General features: G+C 43.7%; 1 protein-coding gene across 2 annotated transcripts in view; it reads right to left on the minus strand.

The window, feature by feature from the left end:
- The window catches only part of LOC122551960 (X-ray repair complementing 5), a 366827-nt gene that overhangs the window by 65788 nt on the left and 285613 nt on the right, over nucleotides 1–15426 (minus strand). For both annotated transcript variants that reach the window (XM_087989448.1, XM_087989447.1), the window contains exon 17: nucleotides 2976–3085. In XM_087989448.1, the coding sequence (XP_087845574.1) occupies nucleotides 2976–3085 (110 nt within the window). The remainder of the gene's footprint in view (nucleotides 1–2975; nucleotides 3086–15426) is intronic.

Here is a 15426-nt window from a genome sequence, read left to right on the forward strand (position 1 = left end):
AGCACCCAGCCCATATCCCTCCAAACCTTTCCTATTCATATACCAATCCAAATGCCTCTTAAATGTTGCAATTGTACCAGCCTCCACCACTTCCTCTGGCACCTCATTCCATACACGTACCATTCTCTGTGTGAAAAAGTTGCCCCTTAGGTCTCTTTTATATCTTTCCCCTCTCACCCTAAACCTATGCCCTCTAGTTCTGGACTCCCCGACCCCAGGGAAAAGACTTTGCCTATTTACCCTATCCATGCCCCTCATAATTTTGTAAACCTCTATAAGGTCAACCCTCAGCCTCCAATGCTCCAGGGAAAACAGCCCTAGCCTTTTCAGCCTCTCTCTATACCTCAAATCCTCCAACCCTGGCAACATCTTTGTAAATCTTTTCTGAACCCTTTCAAGTTTCACAACATCTTTCTGATAGGAAGGAGACTAGAATTGCACGCAATATTCCAACAGCGGCCTAACCAAAGTCCTGCACAGCCTCAACATGACCTCCCAACTCCTGTACTCAATACTCTGACCAATAAAGGAAAGCATAGGACAAATGCTAGGACAAATGTTCGGCACAACATCGTGGGCCAAAGGGCCTGTTCTGTGCTGTATTGTTCTATGTTCTATACCAAAAGCCTTCTTCACTATCCTATCTACCTGCGACTCCACTTTCAAGGAGCTATGAACTTGCACTCCAAGGTCTCTTTATTCAGCAACACTCCCTAGGACCTTACCATTAAGTGTATAAGGCCTGCTAAGATTTGCTTTCCCAAAATGCAGCACCTCGCATTTATCTGAATTAAACTCCATCTGCCACTTCTCAGCTCACTGGTCCATCTGGTCAAGATCTTGTTGATTCCATAACGAGAGGTCACACATTCAAGGTGAGAAGAGAAAAGCATAAGGGGGATACACGCGGAAAAGACTTTACACAGAGGGTGGCAGGTGCCTGGAACACGTTGCCAGCAGAGGTATTAGAGGCTGGCACAGTAGATTCATTTAAGGTACATCTGGACAGATGCATGAGTAGGTGGGGAGCAAAGGGATACAAATCCTTAGGAGTTGGACGATTGATTTAGATAATGGATTTGGATCGGCACAGGCTTGGAGAACTGTAGAGCCTGTTCCTTGGCTGTAAATTTTCTTTGTTCTTTGACTGAATGACTCTGTTAGACGAGCAAACCTTCAATGTTCCCAATACATTAACATCTTTCCATATATACAGTGACCAATAGTGTACACAGTAATTCTGATATGATCTCACTAATGCCCTATATAACTAAAACATAACTGCGCTACTGTTAAACAAAACCAGAAATTACTGGAGAAATTCAGCAAGTTTGGCAGCATCTGTGCTGAGAAAGCAGAGTTAACATTTCAAGTCCAATAACGCTTTTCTTGCATTTTATTCTCCTTACAATAAAAAAAGATATTCATTTAGTTTTCCTAATTACTTGTGGTACCGGCATATTAACCTGTGATTCAATTTACCCAGATCTCTGCACCTCAGTGCTCTGCAACCTCTCACCGTTTAGATAATATGCTTTGTTTTTATTCTTTTTGCCAAAATGGACAATTGAACACTTTTCCATATTATATTCCATTTGCAACACATTTAATCTAGCCATAAAGATAAATTTGCCATAGTCCCAGAGGACTGCTCTCTTATCAAAGACAGACTAGTAGTAGTTTAACCTGAAGCTATATGCCATTGTAGGCTGCTTATGTCCTCTTTACAAATCACTTTTCTACTTATCTTTGTGTCATCAGCAAATTTAGTGACTGTACCATCTATCCCTTCATTCTAATTATTCATGTAGATAAAAGAACAAAATTTAAGACACTGTATTTGAATGTGTGTCGCATTGAAACAAAGTGGATGAACTAATTGAGAATAAGTACAATCATGCAGCCATATATATTTTCTCTCCTTTGTCCTTGAATGGATATACCCTTTCCCTTGCTACCTTCTTGCTACTTATATAGATATAAAACGCCTTTGGATTATTCTTAATTCATCTCATAGTCCCGTTTAGCCTTTCTGACTCCTTGTTGTCACACAGTTTAGTCAGAGATGAGAAGCAATTTCTTCACAGAGAAGATAGCGATTCTGTGGAATTCTTTACTGCAGAGGGCTGTCAAGGTTGGGTCACTATGCATATTCAATTCTGAGACAGATAAGAGTTTTAATCAGTAAGAGAATCAAGGGTTATAGGGAAAAGGCAGGAAAGTAGAGTGGGGGGGCACAGTGGTTAGCACTGCTGCCTCACAGCGCCAGGGACATAGGTTCAATTTCAACCTTAGGCGACTGTCTGTGTGGAGTTTGCACATTCTCCCAGTGTCTGCATAGGTTTCCTCCTGGTGCTCCGGTTTCCTCCCACAATCCAAAGATGTGCAGATTAGGTGAACTGGCCGTGCTAAATTGCCCCATAGTGTTCAGGGATGTATAGGTTAGTTGCATGAGTCAAGGGTAAATGTTAGGGAATGGGTGCCATTGAATGGTAGAGCAGAGCAGACTTGATAGGCTGATTGGCCTGTCCTAAATCCTTGGTCTTGAGGGAGAATTTTAAACTAGGAGGCCATATTTTAAAAATAGCGGGTCACCCTTTTAAGACAGAGAATGAGAAAAAACTTTTCTTACAGCGGATTCAGAATCATTGGATTTCCGTTCTTCAAAAGGCAGTTGATGCGGAATCTTTGAACATATTTAAGGCAGAGGTAGAGAGATTCTTGATTTTAAGGAGAAGAAAGATGATTAAGGATTTGTAGAAATGTGGAGTTGAGGTTACAATCAGATCAGCCGTGATCTTATTAAATGGCGGAGGAGGTTCGAAGGGCCAAGTAATGTATTTTTGTTCCTTGGTTGTATGTTCAGTTACAAGCAGCAATAGCTTCTAGTTATATCTCATATAGGCTGTAATGCATTTTTCATTCCATTCAAAAAAGCCAGAGATCTAAAATTATATATGACATTCTCTGCTTACCTTGCCAGCCTCTTCCCTGCAGATTTTGATGCAATCCATGCTTTTCATGTAATACTCTCGGTTCTTGACTTCCAGGAACTGGTAGACACGTTCCATCAGCTGATTGGTTACTATTTGGAGACAGAATTTTTAGAACATCTATTCACTTCCCAATGAAGACTTTCTAATTATGACATAGAGACTCTATAATTCCATTTTTTCCAGGATAACTTCCACTTCTTCCGTAAAGGGTGCTCCAATCATCTCAATCTGTCGTCATTCTTCTCCAACTGGTTGAACTTGTGCTTGCCTCCAATCACTTCTCTGAATTCAACCCATTTTGTCCAGATAAATTAATGAATGGATTCCTGTCTTTTTGTGCATATGATTGTCACAGAGATCTATGGTATAAAAGCAGGCTCTTTTGCCCATTGACTCTGGGTTGGTCAAAAACACAACCTAACTTTTCCAATTTTTTTTTCATTGCTTGGCCCATTGCCTTAGAACATAGAACAATACAGCACAGAACAGGCCCTTCGGCTCACGATGTTGTGCCGAACATTTGTCCTAGCTTAAGCACCCATCCATGTACCTATCCAATTGCTACTTAAAGTTCGCCAATGATTCTGACTCTGCCACTCCCACAGGCAGCGCATTCCATGCCCCCACCACTCTCTGGGTAAAGAACCCACCCATGACATCTCCCCTATACCTTCCACCCTTCACCTTAAATCTATGTCCCCTTTTAATACTCTGTTGTACCCAGAGAAAAAGTTTCTGACTGTCTACTCTATCTATTCCTCTGATCATCTTAAAAACCTCTATCAAGTCACCCCTCATCCTTCGCCGTTCCAATGAGAAAAGGCCTAGCACTCTCAACCTATCCTCGTACGACCAATTCTCCATTCCAGGCAACATCCTGGTAAATCTTCTCTGCACCCTCTCCAAAGTTTCCACATCTTTCCTAAAGTGAGGCGACCAAAACTACACACAGTACTCCAAATGTGGCCTAACCAAGGTCCTGTACGGCTGCAACATCACTTCACGACTCTTGAATTCAATCCCTCTGCTAATGAACGCTAATACACCATAGGCCTTCTTACAAGCTCTATCCACCTAAGTGGCAACTTTCAAAGATCTATGAACATAGACCCCAAGATCCCTCTACTCCTCCACCTTACTAAGAACCCTACCGTTAACCCTGTATTCCGCATTCTTATTTGTCCTTCGAAAATGGACAACCTCACACTTGGCAGGGTTGAACTCCATCTGCCACACCTCAGCCCAGCTCTGCATCATATCTAAGTCCCTTTGCAGCCGACAACAGCCCTCCTCACTATCCACAACTCCCAATCTTCGTATCGTCTGTAAATTTACTGACCCACCCTTCGACTCCCTCATCCAAGTCATTAATAAAAATTACAAACAGCAGAGGACCCAGAATTGATCCCTGCGGAACTCCACTTGTAACTGGGCTCCAGGCAGAATATTTACCATCTACCACCACTCTCTGACTTCGACCGGTTAGCCAGTTTTCTATCCAACTGGCCAAATTTCCTTCTATCCCATGCCTCCTGACTTTCTGCATAAGCCTACCATGGGGAACCTTATCAAATGCCTTACTAAAATCCATGTGCACTACATCCACTGCTCTACCCTCATCCACATGCTTGGTCACCTCCTCAAAGAATTCAATAAGACTTGTAAGGCAAGACCTTGGCACCATAAATGCACATTTAGTTACTGTTTAAATGTTATGAGTGCCTCTGCCAGTACTACCATATAGGTAGTAAGTTCCAGATTTCCACCATCCTGCGGGTGAAAGAAATATCCTTACATGTGGGCGGCACGGTGGCTAGCACTCTGCCTCACAGCGCCAGAGACCCGGGTTCAATTCCCGACTCAGGCGACTGACTGTGTGGAGTTTGCACATTCTCCCTGTGTCTGCGTGGGTTTCCTCCGGGTGCTCCAGTTTCCTCCCACAATCCAAAGATGTGCGGGTCAGGTGAATTGGCCATGCTAAATTGCCCGTAGTGTTAGGTAATAAGGGGTAAATTTAGGGGTATGTGTGGGTTGCGCTTTTGCGGGTCAGTGTGGACTTGTTGGGCCGAAGGGCCTGTTTCCACACTGTAAGTAATCTAATCTAATCTCCTCTAAACCTACTGTTCCTTACCTTAAATCTACATCCTCTGGTTACTGGAAAAGGGTTCTTTCATCAAGATAAGGTTTCTTCCTGTCTAGCAAGCCTATGTCCCTCATAATTTTATGTTCTCAATCATGTCCCCTCTCAATCTTCTCTGCTCAAAGAAAAACAACCCGAATCTGTCCAATCTCTTGTCATAAATGAAACTCTCCAGGCCAGGCAACATCCTTGTAAGCCTCTCTACTGCTGTCACATCCTTCCTATAATGTGAATTCCAGGCACATTATACCTCTACCTCTAACCAACATTTTATACAGTTCCAGCATAACCTCCCTGCTCTTAATTTGTTTTTGTACTCAGGCCAAACCAGCCCCTACATCTCATCTTCCTATTTTATTGACTGACTCTGCTACTTGATCTTGCTTGAGTCTTGAGAAGTATATTAACTATTGTGAGAAACAAATATACATTTATGGATTACCAGAAATGTAAAATGGAAGATTTCGACAATTTCTGGATTACAAAGGGTTTGTCATGTGACTTCCTGAAACTCAAACAACAAACTTGCCATTACCTTACCTATATATTCCATCCCAGTGCACTTCCCTCCACTTCATCTAACAAAGAAGCAGTGCTCTGAAAGCTTCTGATTTCAAATAAATCTGTTGGACTATTACCTGGTGTCATGTGACTTCAGACTTGGTGCACCCCAGACCAACACGGACACCTCCCCCATCAAATGTCAAAAGGTCAAGGCCAAGTACTGAGGTCACATCTGGAGTACTGCATACAGATTTGCTGCTCTTACTTGAGGAGGAACGTAGTTCTTTTGGAGGTAGATCAGAGGAGGTTCTCTGGATTGATTCAAAGGATGAGAGATTTGTCTTATGAAGACAGACTAGGCCTATACTCTCTAAAGTTTAGAAGAATGAGAGGAGATTTAATTGAAGTATATAAGCTATCAAAGTTTAATTGACAAAATAGATGGAGAGTGAATGCTTTGCTTTGTTGGGGTGGGGGAGGAATTTTGAACAAGAGGATGCCAATTTAAAACAGATGAGGAGGAACTATTTCTTCAGAAAGGGTCGTGGATGCTGGGACTTTTAGGAAACATTTTAGGAGAGACATAGAGCATTTTTGTAAACATTAATTGTCAACAAGCATGCAAAAAAACTCAAGACCATTCAAGTTCTTCTGTACTTCAATCAAGTTACCTCTCTTACAGTCACAGAGATGTACAGCACGGAAACAGATCCTTCGGCCTGACTCGTCCATGCTGACTAGATATCCCAACCTAATCTAGTTCCAATTGCCAGCAATTGGCCAATATCCCTCTAAACCCTTCCTATTCTTTTGCCCATCCAGATGCCTTTTAAATGATGGAATTGTACCAGCCTACACCATTTCCTCTGGCAGCTCATTCCATACATGCACCACCCTCTATGTGAAAAAGTTGCCCCTTAGGTCCCTTTTATATTTTTCCCCTCTCACCCTAAACCTAGGCTCTCTAGTTCTGCACTCTTCTAAGTTTCAGTCTGTCCAACATTTCCTCAGAAGTCAACTCACTCATTCCAGGTATCAATCTAGTAAACCTCTGAATTTCGTTCAATGCATTGTTCAATCCACGATGTTGTGCCGAACATTTGTCCTAGCTTAAGCACCCATCCATGTACCTATCCAATTGCCACTTAAAGTTCGCCAATGATTCTGACTCTGCCACTCCCACAGGCAGCGCATTCCATGCCCCCACTACTCTCTGGGTAAAGAACCTACCCCTGACATCTCCCCTATACCTTCCAACCTTCACCTTAAATTTATGTCCCCTTGTAACACTCTGTTGTACCCGGGGAAAAAGTTTCTGATTGTCTACTCTATCTATTCCCCTGATCATCTTATACACCTCGATCAAGTCACCCCTCATCCTTCGCCGTTCCAATGAGAAAAGGGCTAGCACGCTCAACCTATCCTCGTACGACCAATTCTCCATTCCAGGCAACATCCTGGTAAATCTTCTCTGCACCCTCTCCAAAGCTTCCACATCTTTCCTAAAGTGAGGCGACCAGAACTGCACACAGTACTCCAAATGTGGCCTAACCAAAATCCTGTACAGCTGTAACATCACTTCACGACTCTTGAATTCAATCCCTCTGCTAATGAACGCTAATACACCATAGGCCTTCTTACAAGCTCTATCCACCTGAGTGGCAACTTTCAAAGATCTATGAACATAGACCCCAAGATCCCTCTGCTCCACCACCTTACTAAGAACCCTACCATTAACCCTGTATTCCGCATTCTTATTTGTCCTTCGAAAATGGACAACCTCACACTTGGCAGGGTTGAACTCCATCTGCCACTCCTCAGCCCAGCTCTGCATCATATCTAAGTCCCTTTGCAGCCGACAACAGCCCTCCTCACTATCCACAACTCCACTAATCTTCGTATCATCTGCAAATTTACTGACCCACCCTTCGACTCCCTCTTCCAAGTCATTAATAAAAATTACAAACAGCAGAGGACCCAGAACTGATCCCTGCGGAACTCCACTTGTAACTGGGCTCCAGGCAGAATATTTACCATCTACCACCACTCTCTGACTTCGACCGGTTACCCGGTTTTCTATCCAACTGGCCAAATTTCCCACTATCCCATGCCTCCTGACTTTCCGCATAAGCCTACCATGGGGAACCTTATCAAATGCCTTACTAAAATCCATGTATACTACATCCACTGCTCTACCCTCATCCACATGCTTGGTCACCTCCTCAAAGAATTCAATAAGACTTGTAAGGCAAGACCTACCCTTCACAAATCCGTGCTGGCTGTCCCTAATCAAGCAGTGTCTTTCCAGATACTCATAAATCCTATCCCTCAGTACCCTTTCCATTACTTTGCCTACCACTGAAGTAAGACTAACTGGCCTGTAATTCCCGGGGTTATCCCTATTCCCTTTTTTGAACAGGGGCACAACATTCGCCACTCTCCAGTCCCCTGGTACCACCCCTGTTGACAGTGAAGACGAAAAGATCATTGCCAACGGCTCTGCAATTTCCTCTCTTGCTTCCCACATAATCCTAGGATATATCCCGTCGGGCCCGGGGGACTTGTCTATCCTCAAGTTATTCAAAATGTCCAACACATCTTCCTACCTAACAAGTATCTCCTCTAGCTTACCAGTCCATTTCACACTCTCCTCTTCAACAATACGGTCACTCTCATTTGTAAATACTGAAGAAAAGTACTCATTCAAGACCTCACTTATCTCTTCCGACTCAATACACAGTCTCCCACTACTGTCCTTGATCGGACCTACCCTCATTCTCGTCATTCTCATGTTTCTAAAATACGCATAAAATGCCTTGGGGTTATCCTTGATCCTATCCGCCAAAGATTTTTCATGCCCTCTCTTAGCTCTCCTAATCCCTTTTTTCGGCTCCCTTCTGGCTATCCTGTATCCCTCCAACGCTCTGTCTGAACCTTGTTTCCTCAACCTTATGTAAGCCTCCTTCTTCCTCTTTACAAGACATTCAACCTCCCTCGTCAACCAAGGTTCCCTCACACGACCATCTCTTTCCTGCCTGACCGGTACATACATATCAAGGACACGTCGTATCTGTTCCTTGAAAAAGTTCCACATTTCAACGACATCCTTCCCTGACAGCCTATGCTCCCAACTTATGCTCCTCAGATCCTGTCTTACAGCATCGTATTTACCCTTCCCCCAATTGTAAAACCTACCCTGTTGCACGCACCTATCTCTCTCCATAACCAAGGTGAAAGTCACAGAATTGTGGTCACCATCACCAAAATGTTCACCCACTAACAAGCCCATCACTTGTCCCGGTTCGTTACCGAGTACCAAATCCAATATGGCCTCCCCTCTGGTCGGGCAGTCTACATACTGAGTTAGAAAAGCTTCCTGTACACACTGCACAAACACTGCCCCATCCAATCTAGTTGATCTAAAGAGCTTCCAATCAATATTTGGGAAGTTGAAATCGCCCATGACTACTACCCTGTGGCTTCTGCACCTTTCCAAAATCTGTTTCCCAATCTGTTTCTCCACATCTCTGCTGCTATTGGGGGGCCTATAGTAAACACCCAACAAGGTGACTGCTCCTTTCCTATTTCTGACTTCAGCCCATACTACCTCCAAAGGCAGATCCCCCTCGAACTGCCTTTCTGCAGCCGTTATACCATTTCTAATTAGCAACGTCACCCTCCCTCCTTTTTTACCACTCTCCCTAATCTTACTGAAACATCTGTAACCAGGAACCTCCAACAACCATTCCTGTCTATCCACGTTTCCGTGATGGCCACAATATCGTAGTCCCAGGTACCGATCCACGCCTTAAGGTCACCCACCTTATTTCTGATACTCCTTGCATTGAAGTATATACACTTGAGCCCATCTCTGTGTCCGCAAGTACTCCCTGTCAGTGGTACCTTCTCCACAGCCGCCCTACATTCTTGGACATCCTGAAAAACAGCTAGCCTACTTGCTGGACTACAAGTCCGGATCCCATCCCCCTGCCAAATTAGTTTAAACCCCCCCTGAAGAGTGCTAGCAAACCTACCTCCCAGGATATTGGTGCCCTTCTGGTTCAGGTGCAACCCGTCCTGCTTGTACAGATCCCACCTTCCCCAGAATGCAGTCCAATTGTCCAAATACCTGTCCAAACTCCAGTGACAGGTCTTTTTCAGAATGGTAGCCAGTAACTATTGGAGCTCCCCAAGGGTTAGTGTTGGAAGCATAACTATTCGCGTTATATATTAACAATCTGAACGAAGGAACTGAGGGCATTGTTGCTCAGTTTGCATATGACATAAAGATAGGTAGAGGAGCTGGTACTTTGAGGAAGTGGGGTAGCTGTAGAAGGACTTGGACAGGCTAGAGAGTGGACAAAAAGTGGCAGATGGAATACAATGTGGGAAAGTGTGAGGTAATGCATTTTGGTAGGAAGAATAGAGGCATAGACTATTTCTAAATAGGGAAAGGTTTTGGAAGTCTTGAAGCACAAAGGGATGTGGAAGTCCTAATTCAGGATTCTCTTAAGTTTAACATGCTGGTTCAGTTTGCAGTTAGGAAGGCAAATGCAATGTTTGCATTCATTTCAAGAGGAGTAGAATACCACAGCAGTGATGTACTTCTGAGGTTGTATAAGACTCTGGTCAGACCGCATTTAGAATATTGTGAGCAGTTGGGATCCAGATGAGGTTTTTAAGAATGATCCCACAGATGAAGGGGTTAACATATGAGGAGCAGTTGAGGACTCTGGATCTGTACTCAATGGAGTTTAGAAAGATGAAGGGGGGATCTGATTGAAATTTATAGAATTTTGAGGGGCCTGGAGTGTGGGCATGGAGAGGATGTTTTCACTCGTAGGAGAGACTAAGACCCGGAGGAACAGCCTCAGAGTGAACAGACAACCCTTTATGATCAATGCCACTCATTGGGAACAATAACATTCCATTAGCCTTCTTAATTCCTCAAGAAAATCCCAAGTGATTGTAATTTTCCATCTCCTAACTTAGATTTATTATTGTCCAGAGTGTGGTGCTGGAAAAGCACAGCAGGTCAGGCAGCATCCGAGGAGCAGGAGAAACGACGTTTCGAGCATACGCCCTTCACCAGGAGCGGCTTAGATCTATTATTGAAATGCTTTTTATATCCTTTAAAGTGAAGGCAAAATATCTGTTCATTTCATCAACTATTGGGCAGGCTTTAAAGTAACAAATGCAACTGGCAACAGCAAGTTAGTCAGAGTCAGAGAAGGAAGAAAAATATGAGGTCTTATTGCACATGTATGTGAATGCACAAGAGTAAATAAGATTATGGTGTATTTCCCGAAAGGAATTTTGATGTTCTAGCAATAGCAGAGATCTGCCTCAAGGAAGGTCTCTCTCTGCAAGTGTATCCCTCTGCAGATTATTTCCATTGATAGCTGTTGTATTTATTTCCTCTCCTCCTATTGTCACTTTGGAATGCCATTACTGTATCTATTCTGATGTATTTATTCAACCGAGCACAGAATCAATTTGGTTGGAACTAAGGAACAAAAAGGTAATAACTTGATCACTTGGTGTAATCTAAGACCACCAACTGATGGAAAGTATGTAGAAGAACACATTTGCAGGGAAATTACAGAGAAATACTATCATACAGTAGTTACGTAGAACATAGAAAATTACAGCGCAGTACAGGCCCTTCGGCCCTCGATGTTTTTTAGATTAGATTACTTACAGTGTGGAAACAGGCCCTCGGCCCAACAAGTCCACACCGACCCGCCGAAGCGCAACCCACCCATTCCCCTACATTTACCCCTTTACCTAACACTACGGGCAATTTAGCATGGCCAATTCACCTGACCTGCACATCTTTGGACTGTGGGAGGAAACCGGAGCACCTGGAGGAAACCCACACAGACATGGGGAGAATGTGCAAACTCCACACAGTCAGTCGCCTGAGTTGGGAATTGAACCCGGGTCTCTGGCGCTGTGAGGCAGCAGTGCTAACCACTGTGCCACCGTGCCACCCATGTTGCGCCAAAATGTCATACTAATCTGAAGCCCATCTAACCTACACTATTCCATGTACATCCATATGCTTGTCCAATGACGATTTAAATGTACTTAAAGTTGGCGAATCTACTACCGTTGCAGGCAAAGCATTCCATACCCTTAGTACTCTCTGAGTAAAGAAATTACCTCTGACATCTGTCCTATATCTATCACCCCTCAATTTCAAGCTATGCCCCCTCATGCTCGCCGTCACCATACTTGGAAAAAGGCTCTCCCTGTCCACCCTATCTAACCCTCTGATTATCTTGTATGTCTCTATTAAATCACCTCTCAACCTTCTTCTCTCTAATGAGAACAGCCTTTCCTAGTAAGACAATCCTTCCATACCAGGCAAAATCCTAGTAAATTTTCTCTGCACTCTTTCCAAAGCTTCCACATCCTTCTTATAATGCAGTGACTAGAACTGTACACAATACTCCAAGGGTGGCCTTATCAGAGCTCTATACAGCTGCAGCATAACCTCCTGGTTTCGGAATTCGATCCCTCTAATAAAGACCAAAACACTGTATGCTTCTTAACAATCCTGTCAATCTGGGTGGCAACTTTCAGGGATCTGTGTACATGGACACCGGGATCTCTCTGCTCATCTGCACTCCCAAGAATCCTACCATTAGCCCAGTACTTTGCATTCCGATTACTCCAGCCAAAGTGTATCACCTCACACTTGTCCACATTAAGCTCCATTTGCCACCTCTCAGTCCAGCTCTGCATCCTATCTATGTCTCTCTGCAACCTACTACATCTTTCGTCACTATCCACAACTCCACCAACCTTAGTGTCGTCCGCAAATTTACTAACCCACCCTTCTACGCCCTCATCCACTTCATTTATAAAAATGACAAACAGCAGTGGACCCAACACCGACCTTTGCGGTACACCGCTAGTAATTGGACACCAAGATGAACATGTTCCATCAACTACAACCCTCTGTTTTCTCCCAGCAAGCTAATTACTGATCCAAACTGCTATGTTTCCCACAATCCCATTCCTCCGCATTTTGTATAATAGCCAACTGTGCTACTATAATAGCACAACGTACCCTTCACAAAACCGTGCTGACTGTCCCTGATCAGATAATTCTTTTCTAGATGGTTATAAATCTTATCTCTTCTAACCTTTTCCAACACTTTACCAACAACTGAAGTGAGTCTCACTGGTCTGTAATTACCAGGGTTGTCTCTACTACCCTTTTTGAACAAGAGAACCACATTTGCTATCCTCCAGTCCTTGGCACTATTCATGTAGACAATGATGATTTGAAGATCAAAGCCAAAGGCTCGGCAATCTCTCCCCTTCCTTCCCAGAGGATCCTAGAATAGATCCCATCCGGCCCAGGGGACTTGTCTATTTTCACACTCTGCAGTATCTCTAATACCTCTTCCTTGTGAACCTCAATCTCTTCTAATCTAGATGCAAGTGTCTCTGCATCTTCCTCGCCAACATTTTCATTTCTGTTCCTTCTGTTCCTCCACACTGCCAAGAATCTTGTCTTTACTCCTATATTCAGCATTCGAGTTCGACCTTCCAAAATTCATCACTTCGCACTTATCCAGGTTGAACTCAATCTGCCATTTCTCAGCCCAGCTCTGCATCCTGTTTATCTCGCACTGCAACCTGCAATAACCCTTGATACTATCAATGGCACCTTCAACCTTTGTGTCATCTGCGAATTTACTAACCCACCCCTCAACCTCCTCATCCAAGTCATTTATAAAGCTACAAAGAGCAGAGGTCCAAGAACAGAGCCCTGCAGGACACCACTCACCACTGACCTCCAGGCAGAATACTTTCCATCTACAACCACTCTCTACCTTCAGTCAGCTAACCAATTCTGAATCCAGACAGCCAAATCTCCCCATATTCCATACCTCCTGATTTTATGAATGAACCTACCATGGGCAACTTTATCAAATGCCTTGCTGAAATCCATATACACCACATCCACTGCTCGACCTTTGTCGACCGGTCTTGTCACCTCCTCAAAGAACTCAACAAGATTTGTGAGGCATAACTTGCCCCTCACAAAACCATGTTGACTGCCTTTAATCATGCTACAGTTTTCCAAATAGTCATAAATCCTATCCCTCAGAATTCTTTCCAAAACTTTGCTGACCACAGACGTAAGACTGACTGGTCTGTAATTGCCAGGGATTTCCTTATTACCCTTCTTGAAAAGAGGAACAACATTCACCTTTTCCAATTCGCTGGTAAGACTCCTGCGGAGAGTGAGGAAAGATTTTTGCCAGTGGCTTAGCAACCTCCTTTCCCGGAGCAACCTAGGATAAATCTGGTCTGGCCCTGGGGACTTATCAATCTTAATGTTTTTCAAACTTTCCAGCACATCAACTTCATCAATCTTGATCTGTTCAAGCCTGTATCCCAGCTCCTCAAAGTTCTCATTCACAACAAGGTCCCTTTCCTTGGTAAAACTGAAGCAAAAAGCTCATTTAGGGCTTCCCCTATCTGCTCAGACTCCACGCACAAGTTCCCTATGCTATCCCTGATCAGCCCTATCTTCTCCCTAATCATTCTCTTATCCCTCACGTATGAGTAAAGTGCCTTTGGGTTGTCCCTAATTCTTCCTGCCAAGCCTTTCTCGTGCTCCCTCCTGTCTCCCCTCAGTCCATTTCTGAGCTCCTTTCTAGCAAGCCGTAGTCCTCTAAAGCTGTGCTAAATCCTTGCCTCTTCCACCTTATGTAAGCTGCCTTCTTCCTTTTGAAGAGAAGCTCCTCTGTTCTCGTCATCCAAGGTTTCTTAATCTTACCCCTTCTTATCTATCTCAAATGAACAAATTTGTGCATCACTCGCAACAACTGCTCCTTAAATAGTCTCCACATGCCTGTTGTGCCCTTTCTGTGGAACAATCGCTCCCAGTCTCCCAGCTCCTGTCTGATAGCATCATAATTTCCTTTTCTGCAATTAAATATCATCCCTTGGTAACGGCTCCTTTCCCTCTCCAAGGCTATGGTAAATGTGAGGCAGTTGTGGTCACTGTCACCAAAGTGCTCTCCCACCGCGAGATTTGACACCTGTCCTGGCTCATTGCCGAGCACCAAATTCAAAATGGTCTCTCCCCTCGTCGATCTGTCTTTGTACTGAGTAAGGAAATCCTCTCAAGCACACCCGACAAAAACCGCTCCATCCAACCATCTGCACTAAGGAGGTTCCAGTCGACACTGGGAAAGTTGAAATCACCCAATAACAACAACCCTGCTACATCTGCATTTTTCCAAAATCTGTCAGCCTATGAGTTCTTCAATTTCTCCACTGCTACGTAGATAGTTGAGACTATTGCCTTTGGAGAGAAGAATGCTAAAAGGAGATCTTAGAGGTTTTCAAAATCATGAGTGGGCTGAATATAGTAGATAGGGAGAAAATGTTACCATGTGAAAAAGATCAAGAAAAGGACACAGATTGAAAGTGATCTGCAGACGAAATGAGGGCACAGCAAGGAGAGACGTTTTTTACCCAGTGATTTTTTGGGGGTCTGGAATGCACTCCTTGTAAGTATGGTTGAGGCAGGTTCAATTGAGGCATTCAAGAAGGAATTGCATTGTTATTTGAATATAAATAATGTACATGGGGAGTATCGGGGATTGGCTTTCAGTAGTGATGCTTATTTAATGCGCCAATGCAGGTACGATGGACCAAATGGCCTCCTTCTGAGCTGTCACAGTTTTTGTGATTCTGTGAAGCGTCTCCTCCACCACATCCTTTTTTATCGACTTTCAAATTGCCAACATTCCA

This window comes from Chiloscyllium plagiosum, unplaced genomic scaffold (assembly GCF_037043375.1).
Source record: "Chiloscyllium plagiosum isolate Xiang-an unplaced genomic scaffold, Cpla_swu_hap1 HiC_scaffold_7, whole genome shotgun sequence".
Classification (NCBI taxonomy): domain Eukaryota; kingdom Metazoa; phylum Chordata; class Chondrichthyes; order Orectolobiformes; family Hemiscylliidae; genus Chiloscyllium; species Chiloscyllium plagiosum.